The sequence below is a fragment of the Rhincodon typus genome, chromosome 10 (genome assembly GCF_021869965.1).
Source record: "Rhincodon typus isolate 14 chromosome 10, sRhiTyp1.1, whole genome shotgun sequence".
NCBI classification, from domain to species: domain Eukaryota; kingdom Metazoa; phylum Chordata; class Chondrichthyes; order Orectolobiformes; family Rhincodontidae; genus Rhincodon; species Rhincodon typus.
The window spans coordinates 54,282,938-54,298,276 of record NC_063341.1 but is presented as its reverse complement, the minus strand read 5'-3'; the positions used below and the strand labels follow the sequence as shown (position 1 = coordinate 54,298,276).

The window sequence follows — 15,339 nt, the reverse complement described above, 5'->3', positions numbered from 1 at the left end:
TTTTCTGATGAAGGGCCTAGGCCCGAAACGTCAGCCTCTCTGCTCCTGTGATGCTGCTTGGCCTGCTGTGTTCATCCAGCCCTGCACCTTGTTGTCTGTGAATGTCTGGAATTGTTTACCCCAGAGAGCTGTAGAGGCTAGATCACCGAAATTATTTACACAGGAGGTAGAGATTTTTGAATTAGCAAGGAGTTGAAGGCTCTGAAGAGCTGGCACAAAGGGGAAGTTCAGACCTGGGGCAGATCAGTAATGGTGGGACAGACTTGAGGGGCCAAATGACCTACTCCTGCTAATATCCTTTTATAGATTTTAAAATTCTCATAGGGTGTTATCGATTATTAATTTTTTCCTGGTCAATGCCAGTTCAGAACAGGGATTAATACTGACAAAGTCTGGGATATGAAAACAACACCAGAAGTATGATCCTCATTGTAACTAAGTTTCTTTATAACTGCAATAACATGGGAAAAAGAGTATGCAGCAGTTTAAGAGGGAAGAAACCGAGAGGGAAAATCTCTTACCAAGTACATATGAGTAGATGACATCACAGAGAATTATAACACGAGTATTCTTGTCTGGATACAGGGCTCGGAAGGATGCAGCACACTGATGCAGATCCACTGGTTTTTGTCCAAACACATACATCACTGGGAGCCTTCTGGATGGACTGAGACAGGCTCTTCCATAATGTACCAAACTGTCAGCTTCAAGATGCTCAGCAGCAACTTCATCTACACAGCAACTACAAAACAGGCAAGAGTTTTCAGAAAATCTTTGGAATTTTGTTTGTGATTAGAACTGCACATGAAGAAAGGGAAATAATACAGGCACAATAGCTTAGTCGTTATTGTATTGGACCAGTAACTAAATGAGCTCTAGCTCACATCCCACCAAATAAAATTGGGATGTAATACATCCGGCAACTTGTCAATGACAATGGCCATCAAAGCTGTTGCCGGTCTGTAAAAGTATAATTGATACTTCTGCATAGAAAACCTGTCAACCATACCCAGTTCAACAAACATATTCTGCTCCACATTAAATGGTCGACTCTTAAGTGCCTTTAGATTAACTCGGAATACACAATAATTACTGCCTTGCCAATATTCGCCACATTGCAAGAGATAAAGATATTGTAGCTTGACACTAAGCATGAATGTGCTAAGCAAATCTATAACAAATCAGTATTCAGTCTTAGCATCTGTCTGTTTAAAATGATTAGTTTTAAATTAGCTGGCTGCAGAGGCTAAAACTTGATTGATCTTCTCTACTTTTTTAAATCCCTTAAAGGTGCACATACTACTTCTGTACTAGAAGCTTTAGGTAAATAACTTTTAGGTAAATAACTTTTTGATTTTTTTTTTTTAAGAATATCCCCATTTTCTATTTTTCACTCTTCTCCAAACAGCACAGTTGCAATTACATATTTATAAATAGTAAATGATGGTCTACAACCCAGGGCTAACACACTGTGGAATTCTTCGTAATATTTAGCTGGTGATATTACTCCAAGTAGGAAAAAAAGCATATTGTTTAATCTCTTAATTACAACTCTCACTATTAAGTAAGAAAAGATATCCTTTATTTTCTATCTAGCTCAGTCTGGTTTCAACAGAAACTTCTTCAAATAAAAATCAACGTCCAAAAGGTCGTCCTACCTAGAGTCATAGAGATGTACAGCATGGAAACAGACTCGTCAGTTTAACTCGTCCATGCCAACCATATATCCCAAATTAGTCTAGTCCCATTTGGCCCATATCCCTCTAAATTCTTCCTATTCACATACCCATCCAGATGCCTTTTAAATGTTGTAATTGTACCAGCCTCCATCACTTCCACTGGCAGTTCATTCTATACACACTCCACCCTCTGGGTGAAAAAGTTGCCCCTCCGGTCCTTTTCAAATCTTTCCCCTCTCACCTTAAACCTATGCCCTCTAGTTTTGGACCCCCACATCCCACGGAAAAAGACCTTGTCTATTTACCCTATCCATGCCACTCATGATTTTATAAACCTCTATAAAGGTCACCTCTCAGCCTCCGATGCTCCAGGGAAATTAGACAGAGTCCATTCAGCCTCTCTCTATAGCTCAAATCCTCCAACCCTGGGAACATCCTTGTAAATCTTTTCTGAACCCTCTCAAGTTTCACAACGTCCTTCCTATAGCAGGGAGACCAGAATTGCACACAGTATTCCAAAAGTGGCCTAACCAATGTCCTGCAGAGCCACAACATGACCTCCTAGCTCCTATACTCAGTGCACTGACCAATAAAAGCAAGTGTACCAAGCTCCTCCTTCACTACCTTGTCTACCTGTAACTCAAAGAACTATGAGACATACCTGCCATATGATGTGTCACCCAATATGAAAAGTTTGGCTGTGGTGTTTTTCTCCAGTTTTGATATAATGGCAGCGGCATCAATGAGAAGTTCATCTGGAAACTGAAGAGCGACCTGTAGAGTTTGAGAAATATTTTTAGCCTGCTCAAGGACATTAGCAAATGCCTGCGACAGACAGCCATGAGGAACTACACAGCAATAGGCTGTGAAGAACAGGTTGATTGCTCTTCAATCTTTCTTCCTTTCTTTGCATTGTATCGTAGGAAGATGTACATCAATGCTTAAAATTGGGTTTCTGCTTTTAGTCAGGGTTTCTTGAGACCTCAGTTTAAATTCTCCCTCCCAAAAAAGGTGGGAGTGAAATTAGGTACAGTGGCAAGAGATACCAACCTTTTTAAAGCCATTATCTGTAATGAAGCTGCACGTCTTCTCAATCTCATACACTACATCAATCTCCTCTGAGCCAGTTCTCGTTTTATCAGAGACCTCTGTGGACCGCTGAATTGCCTTAGAACCATCATCATTGAATGTTGTAGTCATGACGATTGAACTACAAATTTAAATAAAAATTGACAACATTCAGCTCATTTCCCTTCGTTAATTACTTTACCCATGATGTCCAGATGTCATACAATACTTTGCATCAGACTACAGGCAATTGTACACATACTCCGATTCTGAAGGTAAATCTTTCATGTTTTCTCCTCTAACAAACTTGTTATTAAAATAGTCATCCTTTAGACATCAGATAAATTATTAAGTGAATTTAAATTAAGTTCTTATTAAATCAGCACCTAATTCAGTGCTATAAAGGGAGATATTGGTACCACCGTCTGAATTGTATTCTATTTTGCATTTTATGTTTAGAAATATTTGTTAGATATAGCATGGTAGATGAGCTAATAATATCCCAGTTTAACACCGGTTCTCTCTCCACAGATGCTGCCAAACTTGGTAATATTTCCAGCAATTAAGTTTTGATTTTCAATATCCAGCATCTGCAATCTTTGTGATCAGTTTATGGAGTTAAGTTGTCCCAGCACTTTCTGGAATGAAAAGTTAATCTTCTGCACAATCCTGTAAGCAACTCTGGAGAGAATTACTTCTTGTCTGCATTATAAGCAAGCGGGGCAACATGCAACATATTAAGGCCCACAGTGTACAAGATCTGAGTATTGTAGTTACTAACTCATTGCTATAAGGATTAACACATCAGACAAGCAACACTGCATGCATGAGGGCATAATGATTGTTGGTAGTCACATGGTGAAATGTCCTACAATATATTGCAACTAAAGTTTGCAACCCTACTCTACGGAAATATTAGTACAGGAATTTGTAAAACTATAGAAGTGATCTACAATTAGGTCTTATCTTATATGAATTAAAATGCAACATATGCAAATTACGTAAGTGCACATACTTATCTGTGCTGGAAATCATGCTCCAAGATTGCCACTGAAACCAGTTTGTAAAATGTGAAGATCATTTCAGGGGGTGTGAGCAGAGAGGAAAGACAGAGAAGCAGGCATGAAATTGGGGAAGAGTGGGTGGCAGGGGAAAGAAAGGGAAGATGAATGAAATTGGCTGAATTAACGAATATTTCCATATTCATCAGTGTTAAAAACAAAGTTCCAGTTAGTCAGTAGAATATTTCAGTCAATTAGCATAACTACCTAGACTGACTGCCTTAATTTCTTTTTGTCTCAAGAACACTTCTGAAATGTTAATTCAGAGCATTTGCTTTAAGAGGGCGAGAAAACACTAACATAAGATTTTAAAAATCGATACCTGATGTCTACAAAGTAAGAAAAGAAAATAGTGTTCTGTCACACCTGTTGTTCAAAGTGCCACCGCCGATATGATCAAACCTAAGACGATAAACCTAAATATATTCCAAGGCTAAAGCGCTCTCTAGTGGTAACGTAATCAATCATTTTAAATATGCTGCATACTTTCAGGCATTAGATTGTAGCCATTTACGGCAATAATTCCCAAACTTTCTCCCACTGCGATCCCATATCGAGACTTCGAAGATTGTCACAACCGGAGAGCACAGGGAAAGGGGCACACGACTGTTGTAATTCAATTGGAGCTGGCCCACGGCTGGCCGTCGTTGCCTCAGACCCTCACTTGGAGATACCTTGCTTTACAGAAATGTGATCCAATAGATGCTGCCAGACCTGCTGAATTTCTCCAGCATTTTCCGCGTTTCTCTCAGATGAGCAACATCCGCAGTGTTTTACTTTGATCAGGGAGTAACAGGCTTTGCTGCACATGGGAGTGTCCGGAGGTCGACGAGTTGCACCCTGGGTCCCCCAACAAAGACAGACATTCAGATTCCATCTCATCTCACCTCACCTCGCCTCGCCTCGCCTTCAGCTAATCAGACCCAGCCTCTCCCGGGACAGAGGAGGCAGACTATAACATGCACCAGAAAGGTACACTTAGTGGTGTAGCTTTACTGAAACTAATTTCACAGCCGTGAAGCACACGTTTCAACGTTGAGATCACGCACAACCCGAACAGCCGGGTCCTTCACCAGGTACCAATCCCAGAATGCGCAGCGACAGGGGCCGGCGCAAACGCAGGGCGCGGCTAGCGTCACAAGCGTCAGTCACGTGGTTATGCCCCATGCATTCCAGCCTGAAGTTAGAGGACATTAAGCATTACAACTGCACCTGAAAATATCCACTAGTTTAGATGATAATACCAAATAGTAAGTATGGCATGTTAGGCCACTGGAAACATAATTAATGTCACTTCCTTAGCTTGGTAAAATTGCATTAGGTTTATTGTCATATGTACCCACATAGCAGCCAAGTCCCTGCCACTGAGCCTGGCTCTGTGGTTCAGAATGGAGTGGGGGAGAATAGGAGAGCGATAGTGAGAGGAGATTCAATGGTTAGGGGAACAGATAGGAGATTCTGTCGTCATGAACGAGACTCCCAGATGGTACGTTGCCTCCCGGGTGCCAGGGTCAGAGAAGTCTCGAATCGAGTCTACAGGATTCTTAAGGGGCAGGGTGAGCAGCCAGAAGTTGTGGTACACATTGGTAACTAGGAAAAGGGATGAGGACCTGAAAAATGAATATAAGCGTTAGGTTGGAAGCTAAAAGGCAGGACAAGCAGAGTAGCGGTGCCACGGGCTAGTGAGACTAGGAATAGTGCGTGAGTGCAGCTGAACATGTGGCTACAGAGCTGGTGTAGAAGGGAGGGCTTCAGATATGTGGATCATTGGGATATCTTCTGAGGAAGGTGGGACCTGTACAGGAAGGATAGGTTGCACCTGAACTGGATGGGAGCCAATATCCTGGGCAGGAGGTTTGCTAGAGCTCTCTGGGAGGGTTTAAACGAGTTTGGCAGGGGGATGGGAACCGGAGCTACAGACCAGAGGATGGGGTAGCTGATGTACAGGCAGATACACAACATGCAGAGAGTCTGTGAGGAAGGATAGACAGTTGATAGGGCAAAGTTGCAGTCAGTGCGATGGGTTGAAGTGTGTCTATTTTAAAGCAAGAAGTGTCAGGAATAAGTGTGATGAACTTAGAGCATGAATCAGTACTTGGAGCTACGATGTTTTGGCCATTACGGAGACTTGGATTTCACAGGAGCAGGAATGGTTGTTGGATGTTCTAGGGTTTAGATGTTTCAAAAGAAATAGGGAGGGAGGTAAAAGAGGTGGGGGAGTGGCATTGCTAATCAGGTATGGTATCACAGCTACAGAAATGGAGGTCGTCAAGTAGCGTTTGTCTACTGAGTCAGTATGGGTGTAAGTCAGAAACCGGAAAGGAGCAGTCACTTTATTGGGAGTTTTCTATAGACCCCCCAATAGCAACAGAGACACTGAAGAACAGATTGGGAGGCAGATTTTGGAAAGGTGCAGAAATAATAGGGTTGTTGTCATGGGTGACTTCAACTTCCCTAATATCGACTGGAACCTCCTAAGTGCAAATAGTTTGGATGGATCAGATTTTGTCAGGTGTGTCCAGGATGGATTTCTGACTCAATATGTAGATAGGCCGACTAGAGGGGAGGCCATATTGGATTTGGTGCTCGGCAAAGCACCAGGCCGGGTGACAGATCTCTCGATGGGAGGGCATTTTGGTGATAGAGATCACAACTCCCTGACCTTTACTATAGTCATGGAGAGCGATAGGAGCAGACTGTATGGGAAAGTATTTAATTGGAGGAGGGGGAATTACAATGCCATTAGGCAGGAACTGCAGAGCATAAATTGGGAACAGATGTTCTCAGGGAAATTCACGTCAGAAATGTGGAGGTTGTTTAGGAAGACTTGCTGCAAGTGCTGGATGGGTTTGTCCCACTGAGATAAGGAAGGGATGGTAAGGTGAAGGAACCTTGGATGACAAGACATGTGGAACATCTAGTCAATAGGAAGAATGAAGCTTACTTAAGGTTGAGGAAGCAAGGATCGGACTGGGCTCTAGAGGGTTACAAGATAGCCAGATAAAGGGGGCATGAAAAAGCCTTGGCGGGTCGGATTAAGGAAATCCCCAAGGCATTCTATACTTATGTCAGGAACAAGAGGATGGCCAGAGTGAGTGTAGGGCCAATCAGGGATAACTGGAGGGAACTTGTGCCTGGAGTCAGAGGAGGTAGGGGAGGTCCTTAATGAATACTTTGCTTCAGTATTCACCAGTGACAGGGACCTTGTAGTTAGCGAGGACAGCGTGAAACAGGCTGATATGCTCGAACAGGCTGATGTTAGGAAGGAGGATATGCTAGAAATTTTGAAAAACATGAGGATAGGCAAGTTCCCTGGGCCAGACGGGATCGACCCAAGGTTGCTACGGGAAGCGAGGGAAAAGATTGCTGCCCCTTTGGCGATGATCTTTGTGTCCTCACTGTCCACTGGAGTAGTACCAGATGATTAGAGGGTGGCAAATGTTACTCCCTTGTTCAAGAAAGGGAATAGGGATAATCCTGGGAATTACAGGCCAGTCAGTCTTACTTCTGTGGTGGGCAAATTATTGGAGAGGATTCTGAGAGATAGTATTTGTGATTATTTAGGAAAGCATAGTTTGATTAGAGATAGCATGGCTTGGTGAGGGGCAGGTCATGCCTCACGAGCCTTATTTAATTCTTTGAGGATGTGACAGGACACATTGATGAAGGTAGAGCAGTGGATGTGGTGTATATGGATTTTAGCAAGGCATTTGATAAGGTTCCACACGGTAGGCTCATTCAGAAAGTAAGGAAGCATGGGATTCAGGGAAATTTAGCTGTCTGGATACAGAATTGGCTGTCCAATAGAATACTGTATTTAGCCTGGTGCTCAGTGACCAGTGATGTTGAGCAGGGATCTGCTCTGGGACCTCTGCTCTTTGTGACCTTTATAAATGACTTGGATGAAGAAGTGGAAGGGTGCGTTGGTAAGTTTGCCGATGACACAAACGTTGGTGGAGTTGTTGACAGCATGGAGGGCTGTTGTAGGTTGCAATGGGACACTGACAGGATGCAGAACTCAGAAAAGAAGTGGCAGATGGAATTCAACCCAGAGAAGTGTTAAGTGATTCATTTTGGAAGGTTGAATTTGAATGCAGAATACCGGGTTAATTGCAGGATTCTTGGCAGTGTGGAGGAACAGAGGGATGTTGGTGTCCACGTCCATAGATCCCTCAAAGTTGCAAATCAAGTTGATAGGGTTGTTAAGAAGGTGTATGGTATAGAATCATTGGCAGTGGGATTGAGTTTAAGAGCCGTGAGATTATGCTGCAGCTCTGTAAAACCCTGGTTACACCACACTTGGAATATTGTGTTCAGTTCTGGTTGCCTCATTGTAGGAAGGATGTGGAAGCTTTAGAGAGGGTGCAGAGGAGATTTACCAGGATGCTGCCTGGAATGGAGGGCAGGTCTTCTGAGGAAAGGTTAAGGGAGCTAGGGCTATTCTCATTGGAGTGAAGAAGGATGAGAGGTGACTTGGTAGAGATGTACAACATGATGAGAGGCATAGATAAAGTGGTTAGCCAGAGACTTTTTCCCAGGGCGGAAATGACTATCACGAGGGGACATAATTTTAAGGTGATTGGAGGAAGGTATAGGGGAGATGTCAGAGGTAGGTTCTTTACACAGAGAGTGGTGGGCGTGTGGAATGCACTGCCAGCAGCGGTAGTAGAGTCAGATACATTAGGGACATTTATGTGAATCTTGGATAGGCACATGGATGATAGTAAAATGGAGGGTATGCAGGGTATTTTGATCTTAGAGTAGGATAATAGGTCGGCACGACATCGTGGGTCAAAGGGCCTGTACTGTACTGTGCTGTTCTATGTTTTATGATTTCAGTGGAAAGTTTACATGTCAACATTTACGGTGCCATCTTAGTTACAAAAGGTACCTTGGTACAGAATCTTAGGTACAAAGCAGAATAGTAAGAAAAACAAAGGTAAAACATTCAACATTATGGTTCTTCTTACTAAAAAGTGGAAAAACAAAGAAACATACTTAACACTTAAACGCCTGGTCACGTTGGGCTCGCACGCGTCGTTGCCCCTGTCACCGACCTGAGCTGCCTGCTCTTGCCACTTTGCAGCCTATTCCAGCTACCACCACCGCAGCAACGGGAAGCCTGTTCCTGCTCCTAAAGCCGCCCCTGGCTGCCTTCTCTTGCTCTCGCCGACGGCTGCCCCGGGCTGCCTGCTCCTGCAGTCCTGCTGGAGTCGCACTCGGGTACAGTTCATTGCCTCCTGCCAGTTCCACCCTCCAGACCTCGAAGAAGTCACAATGCCACTGATCCCAGAGTTCTGCCCGGGCACACCAGCCACCTCATGGCTGACTGCCAAACCCCCCCCAGCCACTGCCATCACCAGCACTGACTCCACAACTGAGCTTCCTCCAGAAAGTAAGTAGACAAAAGAAAAAGTGAAAATGAAAATAAAAGGAAAAAATGTGAGAAAAGAAGAAAGATAAGCAGTTGGAGTAGAGAATTTTCGGCTCTGGAGCCCTCGTCTATTGCCATCTTGTACTATTATTCAGGCCTATTACTCAATGTAGAATTACAAGACAAAATTTGCCACTGGACCACATAAGCTAATATTAGGGTGTTTCTTTAAAAAACAACTGGTGAAAGAGGCGGGTTTTATGGAGGGTCTTGAACAAGGAAAGATAAGAAATTTGAGGGAACTCCAAACCTTATGTCCATTCCAGTTGGAGGGCATGGTTGTTAATGTCTGTGCAAAGTGAATTAGGGATGCTCAAAAAGTCCACAAAAAACTGAAAGAACTGCAGATGCTGAAAATGAAACAGAAACAGAAATTACTGGAAAAACTTCACAGGTCTGACAAGCACCTGTGGAGAGAGTTAACATAAGTCCACATGTAACTTAAGATAAATTTGACTTAATGTAAATCAAAAAGCGTGAAGATCATTCAAAGGGTTACAGGGTTTGATGGAATTAAGGACATCGGAAGAGGAGACGCCATAGAAGCGTTTGTGAAGAAGAATGAGATTTTCAAAATTGAGGTGATGCTGGATCTGGGGCCAGTCTGGGTCAGCAAGCATAAAGACAGTCAGTGAATGAGATTTGACCTGAGTTAGGATGTCAGGTTTATGAAGGGAAAAATGTTTCAGTCAATGGCCCTTCTTCAGAATGTTCTGATAATGGGTTATCAATCTGAAATGTTACTTCTGTCTTTTCAGTGGGGACTTAGAAACAGCTGTCATTTTCACTGGGTGTTAATGTTTGATACCTTCCTTTCAATAACACGATGTGATTCTTCTTTTGAGCTAACGACTAAAGCACCCATGTTTACGCTCAAGCAGATTCAAACATAATTCAGATGGCTCCTTTCATTTAATCTTAATTTATAAATACAGTGCCAACCCAAAATAAACTTACAAAAAGAACATAAGAACCAGGAGCAGGAGTACGCCATCTGGCCCCTCGAGCCTGCCCCGCCATTTACTAAGATCATGGCTAATCTTTTTGAGACTCAGCTCCACTTGGCCGCCCACTCACCATAACCCTTAGTTCCTTTACTGTTCAAAAATTTATCTAGCCTTGCCTTAAAAGCATTCAGTGAGGTAGCTTCAACCACTTCACTGGGCAGGGAGTTCCACAGATTCACAACCCTTTGGGTGAAGAAGTTCCTCCTGACCTCAGTCCTACATCTGCTTCCCTTTATTTTGAGGCGATGCCCTCTAGTCCTAGTTTCACCTGCTAGCAGAAACAACCTCCCTGCCTCCACTTTATCCATTCCCTTCATAATCTTATATGTTTCTATAAGATCTCCTCTCATTCTTCTGAATTCCAATGAGTATAATCCCAGTCTACTCCGTCTCTCCTCATAATCCAACCCTCTCAACTCTGGAATCAACTGAGTGAATCTCCTCTGCACCCCCTCCAGTGCTAGTATATCTCTTCTCAAGTAAGGAGACCAAAACTGCCCACAGTACTCCAGGTGTGGTCTCACCAGGACCCTATACAGCTGCAGCATAGCCTCCCTGTTTTTAAACTCCATCCCTCGAGCAATGGCAGACAAAATTCCATTTGCCTTTTTAATTACCTGCTGCACCTGCAATCCAAGTTGTTAATTGGTCTCAGAAGATCTCTGGTTTCAAACAGCAGCAGTTCCAATTTGATACAATTGTCTTTTAAGAATGCAATACTAACATGTATCTGTTTTCACCTAGGTTCAGCATTTGTCTGAAAGAACAATAGCAATGAGAAGCAAGATTTCTAAAATGGTGGTGGTAATTGTGCTCCTTTTTACAATCTGTTGGGGACCCATCCAGCTCTTTATCCTGTTCCAGGCCTTTTATCCAAATTTTCAGGCCAACTATGTGACTTACAAGATCAAGACTTGGGCTAACTGCATGTCATACGCCAACTCCTGCATCAATCCCATAGTTTATGGTTTTATGGGAGCAAGCTTCAGGAAGTCCTTTAAGAAAGCCTTCCCATTCATGTTCAGACGGAAAGTAAGGGACACCAACATGACTTCTGGAAGTGACAATGCAGAAGTGTAGTTTGTCACTGCATAATCCTAATTGTTATAGATTGTCATGAATGAACATGGTTAAAGATATGAAAGCAATGATGGTCAATTTGTTTGGCCCACAAAATTCCTGGAAAACATGCCCTCAGTAAGCGTTAAGAAAAATATTATAAAGCTTGAACTAACACTAGGTTTCATACTTTGAGTTGATGTTTGTGTAAAAGTGTTAGAATAGTGTTAATGTAGTGTTAATGTTTAATAATACCTAATATAGTGTTAATGTTTAACATGAACAAAAGCAGAAGTTGCTGGAAAAGCCTCTGAGGAAGGGTCACTGGACCCGAAACGTTAACTCTGGTATTTTCCACATAGATGCTGCCAGACCTGCTGAGCTTTTCCAGCAACTTCTGTTTTTGTTCCTGATTTGCAGCATCTTCAGTTCTTTTGGTTTTTAATGTTTAACATGTCTATTCTTCAATAATTAACTCAGCAGACCAAGAAATGTTTTCTTATTGGCTGTTTCCATCTGAACTTTAAAGAATTCTAAGGACAATATTTCCTGAAAAGCAAATTATAGAGGACTCAGTTGGACTTTGAGTCTTTTCGATATAAAACACTTTTTGTGTGAAGACTTTCTCAGTAGGAACTGGAAAGTTTTTTCAATGATTTTCTGCAGGATCCAGAGCTACGTCCATTTTGTTTGTAGTATATAACCAGTGATGTAATCTTAAATGAAGAAGATGGTTAGAAAATTAACTGTACAGTTGATTATGAAAGCAAAGGCACCAGACTGAAGGGAGATCTCAATGGTCTAGTCATGTGGGCCAGAAAAGTTTCAAATGCAATTCAGTTCAGAAGACTATTTCCATTTCCCCAGTTCATCAGCATCCAGCATGTCAACTCTTTGCCTGCTCAGATTTGCAGAGCCTCAGAACGCCACCATGATACCGCTCACTCTGACTGGACTGTGCTGGACAGGTCCTCCAGACAGGCCCAAGAAGTGGAACCACATCTCAGCAGCCTATTGTCTGCTACACGACAGCACTGGTCAAATTGTACCTGTGCTTTGATTCAGTTATGGGATTGCCCAATGGAGTCATTAGCTAAGGTCACAGTGGCTGTCTTTTGTCCCTCTGTAACTGGCCTTGTAAGGCATATGGGTCCTCAGACACGGCAGGTCCACAGAGTGCTCCAGGCTGTCAGAGTTGTGGCAGCTGTCAGGGTGGTGGCACACATCTCCAGGAAGTGGACACCTGAGAACCTCTTTCAGTCCTTGTGTTCCTAAAGTAGATCATATCTACTGAGAATCCTGTACATTGCCATTGGTGGGATGTTGGTCACTGCCAACACCATGCCCCCACCATAGCATAACATACCCTCTGATGCTGCTTCGCATACACCCCATGCACCCTGAGTTTGCCCTATCACCATCTTTGTACCCACCTCTATAAGTGCCTGTTGCCCAAATCTCCAGCCTTGACTTCCTCATCCTTTTTGGCAGTGATAACCCCCTGCCCCTACGAGCCTCCCTTGCACCCTCCTGAAAGATGAATGGACTGACTCCCAGGGCTAAATTTGCCTCAGACCTCTGACTGACTTTGATGAGCAGTCCCTAGATGATGCTCAGACACTAGACTGCTGTTTTTGCAGCTCCCCATTTCGTGATTCCCCTGTTTGCTGGAGCTGGCCTGAAGGCAATGACCATTGCCAACTCTCTAAATTGTATTTGGACATATCCCCCAACCATGTGTGTCCCAGTTGGCCGACTGACCATGGATAAGCCTCTGGATGGAATGAGGATGGTGCTCATGATTGATGCTACCAGGACCCCCTGACTGACAACAGCATCCCACTTGATTGGACTAAGGACTAGCCCCCACCAATTTCTAACATGCTGCTTGGTTGAATGAACGTGCTGTGTGTTTGATGTGCAGGCAGCTGGTACATGCTGTAGGTGTTAAATTGACGTCTCAATATGCCACATAGGAAGATGTTCCCTCCCTACCTCCACCAACAGATCCATACTGACAAACTACCTACCTGTGTGTCTATGCTAAAGAGCATGTCAATATAACATGACTGATGGTGTTTGGCTCTGGCTGAAATGGCAACACGCTAACAGGTATGACAATGTCAAGGCAAAGTAAGGCATCGATTCTGTGAGCATGCAACTTCAGGTGAAGTGAGGGTGCAATTAGAGAGTAAATGAATACCCCTGAGAAGTAATCTGTGAGCTTGGTGCCTGTCCTTGCCTGCTGAGTGTTCCTTCAGCAACCTTTCAATGCCAGTTGGCAGTGCTCTCTGTAATGGAAGTCTGTGCTTCCTGAGTTTCCTGCAAGTGGATTAGAGAGGTGCTATGATAATTGTGAGGGGTCAGTTAACATCAGATGCCAATGTCCGTGAAAGAAAGCTGCCTGTTGCTGGTGCCTGCAGATCATGTCCTGAGTAGCTGTTTGATGGTAAACAACATAGAGGTTCCTTGCAGCCAGTAACAAACTGAAGTCACCAGGTACCCGTGCTGATTTCCGTGTTGAGAATGCTCGATGTCTTGTTTGGTGTGTTTGGTAAGATAGGAAAACAAATGTCAGTGAGGCGAGTTTTAATAAGGCATTTAACAGACAATAATTCCCTTTAATTGACAACTCACTGTACACTGGTGAGAAACTCTCTCAGCAAAAACATAGAGTGAAATGCTCCTGAAATCAAGGTAGGTCTCCCTGGTTGTCCGCTACAAATCTCACCAAAGCACACATCACTGAGACCCTGATTCTGCTCAAAGTGTTTTGGGAGGAGAACGCTAGAGGATGGGGGAGACTCATAATATCATAAAGCAGGAACTGGAGCAGAGTAACTGCAGAGTTTCATGTGTTTGTTTAGGCATACCAGATAGCTATCTAACATGGACGTTAGGCCCCTCACTATCTGAATTTGGGGGGGTCGACACAAGTTATAGAACCCCTTGTGAAATTAGTGACAATGAGCATGGCTGGTTTCAGGCCTGCCTTGTTCACAACTCATCAAGTGTTCCCTGTGGTTGTCAAGTAAAGGAAAGTTTATATAATTTTGCTACTGTTTACAAACATCTCCCTGTGGTTCTAAAAGCAATAAATGGCTGTAACTAGACTGAGAGGGCCATCTCTGGTAGGACAGTGGCAGACATAAGGCTCCTCATTCTCTCTGAGGTGAACATTCTTGAATTAGCCATAGGAAAGCACACCTCCTCATGTGTGAATGTGGAGACCACAGTGGGGAACCAGCCCCGTAAGCTCCACAGTCCTGTGCTACTCTCTGATTACCACCAGCAGCAACTCATTTTTAATCTGCTGAAGGTTTTATTCCTTTTACTCAACTAATTCCCTCTCTTCTCTTATGTGGACATTAGTGCAACCCAGCAAATCACCAGGAAGAGGAGGCCAGTGCTGGAGCCTCTCAGTCCCAACTCGGCTTTCATACGAACCCTCCACCAGCTCAGGGACTTCCACGTCAATGGGTATTCTTTTTGGATGAGGCAGGGGAGTATAGACTATCGAACACATAACTGACACCTCTGCAGCTGATAAAGGAAGAAATGGCCTTTGTTTCTTGCACTCCAAGGACTGCCAAAGACCAGATACCTGCTCAGTTCAAGGCAGAGGATGATCCCAGGAGTGACGTTGTCAAAATGCATGGAAAGGCACAGGAACAGCAGGCAGGTTTGTCAGAGGCAGTCAGCAAGCTGGATTGGAAGATGGAAGAGTCCACTAATGCCGTCTGTACCATGCTGGCTCTAACATATGTGTGTCCACGGCCATGGGCCAGTGTTTATTGGACATGCTCCTAGATCTACACCATCATTCTCACCATAGGTACTCAGCTTCAGTGGCAAGGCAAGAGGGGTACGAGGGACCTTGACCTCAATCCAGGCGCCCCTTCCTCACGTGGAGATAGGGTGGTGCCATTAGGCACCCGTAAGGTGTTGGGCCTTGCTCAGGACCCTCAGAATCGTCCTCTCAGGATATCCTAGAGGTGCCCAACCCCTCCACCTTACCCCACTGCCTGTGA

General features: G+C 43.8%; 1 protein-coding gene across 1 annotated transcript in view; it reads left to right on the top strand.

Moving 5' to 3' along the window:
- The window catches only part of LOC109918059 (G-protein coupled receptor 54-like), an 82,103-nt gene extending 70,477 nt beyond the window's left edge, over positions 1-11,626 (top strand). The window contains exon 5 of the mRNA XM_048602454.1: positions 10,994-11,626. Within this exon, the coding sequence (XP_048458411.1) occupies positions 10,994-11,329 (336 nt within the window). The 3' untranslated portion in view covers positions 11,330-11,626. The remainder of the gene's footprint in view (positions 1-10,993) is intronic.
- Positions 11,627-15,339: the final 3,713 nt, after the last annotated feature.